Raw genomic sequence first — 10,823 nt, 5'->3', positions numbered from 1 at the left:
TCACACCTTTAATACATTGTCTGAGCTGAGATGTTACCTTTTTTATAAACCTTAAGTTATCTCGAGAATGTGACTTAAAAGAACTTCTAGGGTTTCCATATTAATGGACCGAAAGCTGCAACCCATTCCAAAAGATGAAAGACTTAGCAGCAATCTAGGTTTGTTCAATATATCATTTGAATTGCATGACACTGTGATCTTTTGCTATAAATTCTGTGTCTTATGAATCTGCCCCACTAGTTACCTGATGAAGGAGCAGCGCTCTGAAAGCTAGTACTTCTAAATAAACCTGTTGGACTATAACCTGGTGTTGTGTGATTTCTCCTTTAAGAGTGAGAGACGACCACAGTTTAATCAGTTTAACTTTGTCGCGCAGGTGATTGTATTGGTCTAGCTTTCAGATCTTGCTGTAAGGATTGATCAGTAACACAGTTTCATCAACCATCTCACAGTTCCGCTGATCTGGAGACTGGAAGGTTGGAGATTCCGGAGGCTTGTACTCCACAGGCAGATTGGTGTAATCCTAAAAATACAGAGATACACAACATCAGAAACAGAAACACAGGCTAGAAGAAAATAGAACAAAAAGGACATTAAGAAGGAGCCTTGTCTCTTTCTAACATTTTTTCACACTATAATGTCCCCCTGGATTAGATATAGGACTCCTTCCTGAGTCTTTACTGTTGACGTTGAGGATGAACCCAATCTCAGGCTTGAAGCTCCAATCTGGAAGAGTTTAAAAGCAACCTCACTACTGCTGCTTCCTGACAAAATTAGCCATGGCTCGTTGGATAGCACTCTTGTATCTAAGGCTCAGAGAAAGTGAGGAAGGCAAATGCCAGAGAATCAGAGTCGAAAAGGGTGGTGCTGGAAAAACACAGCAGGTCAGACAGCATCCGAAGAGCAAGAGAGTCGAAGAGCAAGAGAGCAAGAGAGCATAAGTTCGTCCTCAGGAACGTATCTAAGGCTGGCATCCTGATGTTGTGAAAGATCCTATCGTCCTTGGTCCATGAACATTCATTCAAAAATGCAAATTAGGAGCAGCCCTTTGACCTGCTCTACCCTTCAATAAGATCATGGTTAATCTGACTGGAACCCCAAATCCACATTCCCATCTATCCCTGATAACCTTTCACCCCTTTGCTTACCAAGAATATATCTAGCACTTACTTAAGAATATTCAAAGACTAATTCCACCACCTCTTGGGAAGGAGTCATAACCCTTAGAAAAATAACTCCTCCATCTCTCTCTGCCTTCAATGGGTGACTTCTTATTTTTAAAACTAGTTCTAAATTCTCCTCCAAGGTGAAGTATCTCTTCCATATTTACCCTGCCAAGACCCATGAGAATCTTGTGTATTTCAATCAAAACCTCTTGCTATAAGCTCCATTTACAACCCGATCCTGTCCGACTTTGCCTCACAAACAAAATCCTGAACTGCTTCTGATGGATTCACATTGTTCAGTATTGATTTGATTAGATCAGATTCCCTACAGTGTGGAAACTGGCCCTTTGGCCCAACAAGTCTACACCGACCCTCTGAAGAGTTAACCCCCCCCGATCCATTTCCCTCTGACTAATGCACCTCACACTATGAGCAATTTAGTATGGCAAATTCACCTGACCTGCACATCTTTGGACTGTGGGAGGAAACCGGAGCACCCAGAGGAAACCCACGCAGACACGGGGAGAATGTGCAAACGCCACACAGACAGTCTGCCCAAGGCTGGAATCGAACCTGGGTCCCTGGTTCTGTGAGACAGCAGTGCTAACCACTGAGCCACCGTGCTGCCCCCATTCCTTGAGTCAAGAAGCTAACACTGTACACAATACTCTAGACATGGTCTCCCAGTGCTCTTTACAATTGAAACATCACCTCCCCACTCAAGTATTCAATTCCCCTTGTAATAAATGATAATGTAGTTTGAGCTTTTCCAATTACTTCCTGTACTTGCACAATCACTTTTTGCAGACTCCCAGATCTCTCTGACATTTCAGAGCTTTGCAATCTTCCACCATTTAGATAAAGTGCATCTTTTTCAGTCTTCCTGCCAAAATGGACAGTTTCATATTTTCCCACTTTGTGCACTATTTTCCTGATATTTACCCACTCAACAGTTTGCTAAATCCCACTTTTCTGCTGACTGTCTTGAGTTCCTCCCTCTTTTCCACTTCCTGGTTTAAAGAGGTTTCTTGCATGTTACTTATATCCTCTGTATTGATCCAGCTTGTTCTAACTCCCGCTCATCGGTTTCCTACAATATACACTGGGCTGACTTGACTGCTTTACAATGTTAGAGTGACACTTATCCTGGGAGAATCCACTGCACATTTACGGACAGTGTTTCATCCATTCTCCCCCCCCAAAAAATTGGCTAATCTCTGATCAGGTCCTTTGATCTCTTCCATGCAGGTTTTCAATAAATTCACAGCTCGATCCCACTCACCTGCTCTGTGAATACACTCCTCTGTTTATTAATCAGCTTCACAATCTGATCAAACGTCGGCCGATCTGTGGGCTCAAGATTCCAGCACTTCGTCATGATGTCATACCTATTAGGAACAGAGTTCAAAGGTCACGTGCAAGTCTGGGTTAGTTTTACACCAAGATGTTCATCTTAACATTCATGACTTCAAGTCCCTTTTTACCCTCAGGACTTGACCTTAATCCATTATTCAAAAGATGCAATATCTGGATAATTCTCGCAACATTGGCTCAGTCTGGAGCATTCAGCGGGGAGTCAGGTTGACACTCCAGTGAAGTTTTGAGTGAATGTTACTCTCTATCATAGAATCCCTACAACGTGGAAGCAGCCCATTCAGGCCACACTGACCCTCTGAAGAGCGTCAACAACCAACCCTATCTCTGAATTTCCCAGGGCTTTTCCCTCTAGCCTGCACATCCCTAAACACTATGAGCAATTTAGCATGGCCAAACCACCCAACCTGCACACCTTTGGATTGTGGGAGGAAACCCACACAGACATGGGGAGAATGTGTAAACTCCACACAGACAGTCACCCAAGAGTGGAATTGAACCTGGGTCCCTGGCACTGTGAGACAGCAGTGCTAACCACTGAGCCACCATGCCACCCTAAGCATTGGCCAGGACACACCAAGTCAAAGTGATGTCACAGGATCCTTTGCTTCCATCTAAAAAGCAATGCCTTCATTCCTGTAGCACTCACAAGCTATAGAGTCAAAAACCAGGTTTCCCAAACTAAACTAGTCCCATTTGCCTGGATTTCCAGCTCTGATGAGTTAGTCTGGATTTCATGTTGCAGTCTCTGGAATGGGACATGGACAGGCATCATCTTTCAGATGATATGTTAAACAAAGCATCATTTGTCCTCATGTACAATTCACTGTATTTTAACACTCATCTTTCACTTAAAACAAGTTTCAAATAACTGAGCGACTTTCTGGACTGTACCAAAGGATAGTTAAGAGTTAAACAATTAGTTATCCATTTGTTGAGCAGACTCAAGATGATAACAATCACTGAATGAAAAGAATGATAAATTCAATCCTCTTCCTGTTATCCCAAAGGAAGATTGCACAATGGCAGAAGTCTCTTACAATTCTGGAGTTGCAGAACTCGGCCTGTCCATCTGGAATCCACTTCTTATCAGTTTGTAGAACCTACTGTCCACAGGAATTCCAGGATAAGGACTTGAACCTGCAGCACAAGTACATTTTCACCGTCAGTATTTAGATCGGAATCCTGGGCGTGTGCCTGTATCACCTGGGAAATGTTGGGAATGGGTCAGTATTTACCGGGAGGGGTCCTTGGCAAGTGTGTGTGTATTTACAGGGGGGGTCACTGGGGAGTGTGTGTGTGCATTTACAGGGGGGGTCCCTGGGGAGTGTGTGTGTATTTACAGGGGGGTCACTGGGGAGTGTGTGTGTATTTACAAGGGACTATTTATAATGGATGACAGTTGCATCCATCCATGGCAAGTTGACAAGGAGACGGGAGGAATATTGACTTGTCAACAAATGAACAGCCGGGTTACCCAATGAGAAGATTTCCCAGAGCAGGATGCCGTAAGACCAGACGTCACTCTGCACTGTGTAAACACAATCAAAGATACTCTCTGGAGCCATCCATTTCACTGGGAGTCGTGCCTGAAAGGCAAACAGCAGGTGATGGCAAACACTGAAAGAGCAAATAGGAGGCAATTTTAGTTTATGATAACCAGACCGTAACACCCAGGATGGAAGAACAAGGATGAAATACTGAAATAGGCCATTTGGTCCATCAAACATGCTCCACCATTCAGTGTGATCACAGCTGACCGTCTACTTAACTACCTGTGCAGCACAGACGTTGAAAATCAGTGATATTAGAAACTTAGGCAGGGCAAATGACCTCCAGAGAATAGATTACAGTCTGAAAGACATCATCTGTGTTCAGAGACAATGATGCCTTGAATATGGGATTCTATTTTCTCTTTCGACTGTGTTTTTTTATATTTGATGATTCCATCAGATCTTCGTGAAGGTGATTGTGATGCTCACACGAACTCTTATAAATCCCAACTGTGCCACATTTTTACAATAACTCTGATTATATTTACTCACAGACAAAAACAGAAATTGCTGGAAAAGCTCAGCAGGTCTGGCAGCAGCTGTGGAGAGAAATCAGAGTTAACATTTCAGGTCCAGTGACCCTTCCTCAGAACTCAGAATCATTCGATCTGAAACATTCACGTTGATTTCTCTCCACAGAGGCTGCCAGACCTGCTGAGCTTTTCTGTTTTCGTTTCTGATTTACAGCATCTGCAGTTCTTTTGGTTTTTTTTATTTAAGTTTGAGCCTGTGCTCCTTTGATGAGGCACAAAACAGAAGGAAAGAAATTTAATTTCAAAACTGTGCATCATAACATCAGGCCCATCCAAAAAATGCTTCATAGCCAATGAATTGCTTTTGAAATCTAGTTGCTATGGCAATGTAGGAAGCACATCAAGATCCCACAAACAGCAAAGTGCTCTTGACCTGATAATTGGGTGTTTTATGGCAATGTCAGTTTTGAGTTGTCTCACTGGCCTGAACTCCTTGGTTTTTCCAATTGTGATGTGTGATCCTTTCTGTCTACCTGACAATGGAGCCTGGCACTCAGTTTTAGAATAGATTAGATTCTCTACAGTGTGGAAACAGGCCCCTCGGCCCAACAAGCCAACACCGACCCTCTGAAGAGTAACCCACCCAGATACATTTACCCCTGACTAATGTACCTCACACTATGGGCAATTTAGCATGGTCAATTCACCTAACCTGCACATCTTTGGACTGTGGGAGGAAACCGGAGCACCCGGAGGAAACCCACGCAGACACGGGGAGAATGTGCAAACTCCACACAGGCAGTCGCCCGAGGCTAGGAATCGAACCTGGGTCCCTGGTGCTGTGAGGCAGCAGTGCTAACCAAAAGGTAGCACCTGGAACTGTGCTGCCCTCCCTCTATAGCACAATGGCAATGCCAGCCTGGATTTCAAATAAATGTGAACCCAATAGCCTCTGACTCAGGCAGGTGTACCACCCATTGGGCTGTGGCTGAGAAGCTGGCTGTGGCTAATGACCCCTATTCCAAAGTCATTAATGTTTAATTAAGGGAAGGTGTGGGCCGAGTGGTATTATCGCTAGATTAGTAATGTAATGTTCTGAAGACCCAGGTTTGAAATCCCATGGCGGATGGTGGAATTTGAATTTAATAAAAAAAGGTCTGCAATTAAGAGCCTAAATTTGACCATGAAAATGTTGTCAATTGTTCTAAAAACCTACTTGTTCATGAATTCCCTTTAGGGAAGAAATCTGCTGTCCTTACTTGGCCTGGCCTACATGTGACTCCAGACCCCCGGCAATGTGGTTAATTCTTAACTTAACTAGGAATGGGTAAACCCTAATTTCAAATGAACCATTCGGGATGGACGATACCTGCTGGCCTGGCCAGTGATGCTCAGATCCCATGAATAAACAAAAAGATATAAATTAATGCACCTTCCTCTATCACCTGTGAGCAGTCTGGAGAAACCTGTGACTTCCATCTGAATGATGACAGCAGAGATATGGGAACACACCATGTTCCATAGAATCCCGACAGTGTGGAAACATGCCCTTCAGCCCAACAAGTCCACACCGACCCTCCAGAGAGTAATCCACCCAGAGCAATTCCCCTACTCTACGTTTACCCCTGACTAATGCACCTAACCTACACATCCCTGAGTACTATGGGCAATTTAGCGCGGCCAATTCATCTAAGTTGCACGTCGTTGAAGTGTGGGATGCCAGAGCAAACGCACACAGACAATGTGCAAACTCCACACAGACAGTCGCCTGAGGCTGGAATTGAACTCGTATCCCTGGCGCCATGAGGCAACAGTGCTAACCACTGAACCATCTTGTCACCCATTGAAATCATGCATTTTCCTGAGTTCAAAATATGCTGCAACTATTCTTTCAATACTGCTGGGTCAAAATCCTGGAATTCACCTTCTTAACTTGATTGTGGGTGTCTCTGTACCAATTAGATGTAAGGAGCAACTAGGGTAATGAATGGCAACTTAGTCAGTAGTGATCACTTCTTGAGGATTAGCAGAAAGAAGCAGGTTTGGGATTTGGGACATTAGCTGTGTGTGACTGTGTACCACACAATGAGACACACTAACCCATGGAGTTGGTTCCCATCAGACCCTTTGTTTCTGTTAAACTCACATTGCCTTTGACTACGTAGTTGGAGTCATTCATGATGTCTCTTGCCAACCCAAAGTCACAAATCTTGGCGATCCGTCCCTTGGTCAGTAAGACATTTCTGGCGGCCAGGTCACGGTGAATGCACTGTAATGAAAACCCCATAAACTATTCATTCTCTCCCAAAGAGGCAAGATGCCCAATAACTCGACACCATCGTTTCAGACCGGGGCTTCACAAGTCAATCTCCCAGTCAGAGAGTCAGACATTTCCCATTGCTAACAGCAAGGATTTTTAGCATCAGGAAGAGAATGTTTGACTCTCAGAGTCACTTCCCCCTCTCAGGCTGAAAACTCAGAACATAGACCTCAACCCCATTTCTCAACGTCCCCATATCCCTCAATCCACTTATCCACCTTCTTGCCATACCGTCATAGCAGAAAGGACATGGAGGTTTCAGGTAAGATTATGGGATAGCAACCATGAAGCAACCTTTCCTAATATGTAGCCTGAGGATCCTGAGCCCAAGTGTAGCCTCTCCACTAATGGAGAGTAGCCACTCCACTGACCACTGGCTAATCCCAGACCAGGGAATTGAGCCTGTGCCCGAGGAGGTGTATGTGGCTCAGTAACACACTGACTCCAAACTCAGGACAAAGCTTTCTCTTCACTAAAAGAAGCAGGGAAGGGGGCAGAAACAGCAAGTCATCATTTGGGTTACAACCAGAGAGATACCTGTCTCTTGCCCACCAACCAAGTTCTGGACAGGAAAACTCATGGCTGGCCTTCCTGCTGCTACCAGTGAAGACCCTGAAATGATCAGTTCATGACCCCAGTTCCTAACTGTTGAGAATAGAGACAGTTTTCCTGACTGGTAAACAGAATGGTCAGCTTCACAGATTGGGAGAGGTGGGGAGGCAGGGGAGCCTGCATTTGCCCCAATCTGGCACTGATCAAGACATGGATTGGGGTCAGGCTCTGGTCACAGAAAGCTCTCTCCTGCCCTTACCCCTGACTCCCCTGGCCACCGCTTATCCCCACAACAGCACCCTCTGATTCTGCCCGCCCCCTCCACCCTCCAAAGGTCAATGACCTTCCCACTGCTCTTGGGCTTCAGTTAATGATGGCATCTCTAAAAATGGACAGCTCCTCTGATTGGCTGTAAATTGACAGGGTGGGGGGGAGGGGGGGAGAATTGTCTTGTTCCTAAAGATTCCCACCCCCACACTTAAATTAAGAAAGAGATAATCCCAGCCACTGCCTTCCTCAATCTGTACTCACGTTTCTGGAGGACAGGAAATCCATCCCAGTAGCGACTTGGTAGGAGAAGGTCTGAAGGTCCTCTATGTTCAATGGCAACGGGTCATCATCTTCTGTTTAAAGAACATGGTCTAGTTAGAGGGGGCGCCAGTGAGAAGGCGGATAAATTTTGCTTCATAACCTTTTGGTTGAAGACCTATAAGTGATAAGGCAACAATGCTAGCCACATCCCAACCTTATAAAGACATTTTTAAAAAACTCCTTTCACAACATAACTCAAAATGTTGAGGTGAACAATGTCAGAAGGCATAGATCCTGAATCAACAATGGTCTCATCAGACAAATCTCCAGTTGAACAGTGGAATAGGGTTGGGTTGAGAGAGAGATTCCATCCGAACTCAATGTTGTTGTCTATACGACTCCCAGGAGACTGTTAACTTCTCTCTGAAGAAGTCCAGGAAGTGATTCCATTGTATTAAAGCCATTTACAATGCTTTTGACTGACCATCATCTCAGGGAAATCAGGGGTTGGGCAGTGAACGTCATCTTTTGTCAGAGACACTGCTGGCCCCAGGCTGAATATTTATCTTAAAAAGATTGACAATGACAGTTTCATGCTTACCTTCAATAGGTAAGGAATCTGTTTGAGAAATCATTGGGCTCATACTGGACAACCTGGGTCTCATGGGCAGATAACCCTCTGTGCAGTCACTGTGGGGAAGACAAGGCGAGTCCATTAAATCAGTTTAGTTCACGACAATGTCCCAGTTGAAACTGGATGAGGAGTGAAAATGTAAAGCTTGGTTTTCATATCCTTAGAAGTCATAGGAGGGTAGAGAGATGATTAAAGGAAGGAACAAGTGAGGTGAGACTTTGTTTGGATACATAGTATAGAGGGAAGAGGAACAGCACAGGTTGCCAACTTTGGTTCTATATAGCTCTGGAGGTTTTGTCACATGGTGACCTGCCTCATCTGCCCCACACCCTTTCTCCCAGACTCTCCCACCATTGGTTGCTAGATCTATCCATTTTGGTGTTGTCCCACCTACCCAAAATCGATCAGATACTTGGATCCAGCAGCCCAAGTCTTTTCCATTGGTGTTACAGCTCATGAACAAAACTGTTTAAATGGGTGAAACATTACTTTCCTTACACACCCGGTCAATTTATCTTTTCTTGTCTTGCACCGTGACTGGGAAAGCAATATCCAAATCCCTAAATCTCCAGGGTAATTTTGAAGTATCAGTGACCTTAGAAAGAATGTATTGTATCATAGGTTTGGAGAAGCAAGTGAAAGAATCTCTGAGGAGAGTTGCACTTGTTACTGCTAAACACAGAGGACAGCTGTCAAGGTATGAAAGACTGAAGAGAGGGAGGGCCTAACCCAATACTTACGTTACTCCTGCAGTTCTGCTAGGGGTATAAGAAACAGCTTGGAAAGGTCAGAGCAGGGCTGCTTTGGACTGGAGTTAGCCCTCATGGAGATTTAGGAATCACTGGGACAGAGCAGAGGAACGTGATGGTTATCTGAGACTGGTTTTAGAGACAGGCCAACAGCGTGACTTTGAAGATGTCAACAGCCTCTACCTTAGCGGCTTTTTGCTGTGCATGAAGTTCTTATAATCATTCAGTGCATCGTTCCAGGTCAGGTACTGGGCCTTGTTCTTCAGGAAGTTCAATAAATCACCATAGCAACAGTATTCCGTGATGACAAGAACTGGGCCTACAATTAAAAGGAAAATCCCGTTAAAGGAGAGTGACGACCACAGTAGAATTGCCTGCAGAAATTCCAACACTTGCTTTCTGGCTTGTATCATACCAAATCCTGCCAAACTGTGAGGATTGAGCCCACTGACTCAAACTGACTCCCAGATCACAGTGTGACAATTCAAATATTCATAGTTACTTCCCTCCATATGACCTTGTCTCTCCATATTTCTCAGCCTTCGTCCACGGACCCTTCAAAATCCGATTCTGACATTTTGAACGTCTGAATTTCATCTCTTCATCCCTGGTGGCCATGTCTTCTGCTCCCAATCCCTTAGGCACTCAGATTCCTTTCTTCACTCTGTCTTTTGTTTTAGTCTGTCTATAAAACCTACCTCCTCAACTTGGCTAATATAAAGGTAACATACTGACTGTGCTGAAATCTGAAGTTAAATCTTACCTTCTGAGACTTTCCAGCTTTATGCAAAACTGTGATCTAAATGTGAATCTTAGAAAGATTACATGGACCCATTTAACGTGTATCCTTTTTAAACAAAGAACATCTTGGTCCGGAAAAAGCACCGAATACAACATCGTCAATGTTTTTCCCGCAAACAGCAGGGAGTTTGAATGGAGTCGTACAGCCGGGAAAACTTTCAGGAACAGGTCTTGATGCCATGTTTGGGGGTGGGACAAAACAGATTTTGATCAGCACATTGCTCTTTCCCTCTCTCACTTCCACTTCTCAGTTTTATATATACACCAGAGAAACCTCGATTATCCAGCATTCGATTATCCAAACATTCGATTATCCAAACAAAATACTCCCTCCCCGTGTCATTCGGACAATCGAAGTTCCTCTGTATATAGGGTTATTGATGAACATTTTGGATTAGTATATTAGTAACACTAGCATCTTTGATTAAGTTTGTTTTTGCTAATAAACTATTTTATGTTGTTAACAAACTGGGCTCGTCAGTTCTTAATTTTGAACCTCATGTGGAATGAGACCGATATAATTGACTACATCCCCAATCTGGTTAAAATAAAAATTATTTCAACCAGTGAGGAACATGATTAGGTAAGGAAACATTCAACCCCCCACCCTTCACCACCAACTCCGCAGCCTCCTCGCCCCCCCCCCCCCCCCCCCCCCCCGCCCCCCCCC

General features: G+C 44.3%; 1 protein-coding gene across 1 annotated transcript in view; it reads right to left on the bottom strand.

Moving 5' to 3' along the window:
• Window positions 1-221: 221 nt before the first annotated feature.
• LOC122556473 (mast/stem cell growth factor receptor Kit-like) overlaps window positions 222-10,823 on the bottom strand; it is a 61,532-nt gene continuing 50,930 nt past the window's right edge. The window contains exons 12-19 of the mRNA XM_043703138.1: window positions 9,536-9,671; window positions 8,571-8,659; window positions 7,970-8,061; window positions 6,713-6,835; window positions 4,018-4,129; window positions 3,581-3,680; window positions 2,449-2,554; window positions 222-523 (exon numbers count right to left, since the gene is read on the bottom strand). Coding sequence (XP_043559073.1) covers window positions 398-523; window positions 2,449-2,554; window positions 3,581-3,680; window positions 4,018-4,129; window positions 6,713-6,835; window positions 7,970-8,061; window positions 8,571-8,659; window positions 9,536-9,671 — 884 coding nt within the window. The 3' untranslated portion in view covers window positions 222-397. The remainder of the gene's footprint in view (window positions 524-2,448; window positions 2,555-3,580; window positions 3,681-4,017; window positions 4,130-6,712; window positions 6,836-7,969; window positions 8,062-8,570; window positions 8,660-9,535; window positions 9,672-10,823) is intronic.

Source organism: Chiloscyllium plagiosum, chromosome 14, assembly GCF_004010195.1.
Source record: "Chiloscyllium plagiosum isolate BGI_BamShark_2017 chromosome 14, ASM401019v2, whole genome shotgun sequence".
Taxonomy (NCBI): Eukaryota; Metazoa; Chordata; class Chondrichthyes; order Orectolobiformes; family Hemiscylliidae; genus Chiloscyllium; species Chiloscyllium plagiosum.
This window is presented reverse-complemented; position numbering and strand designations above follow the sequence as displayed.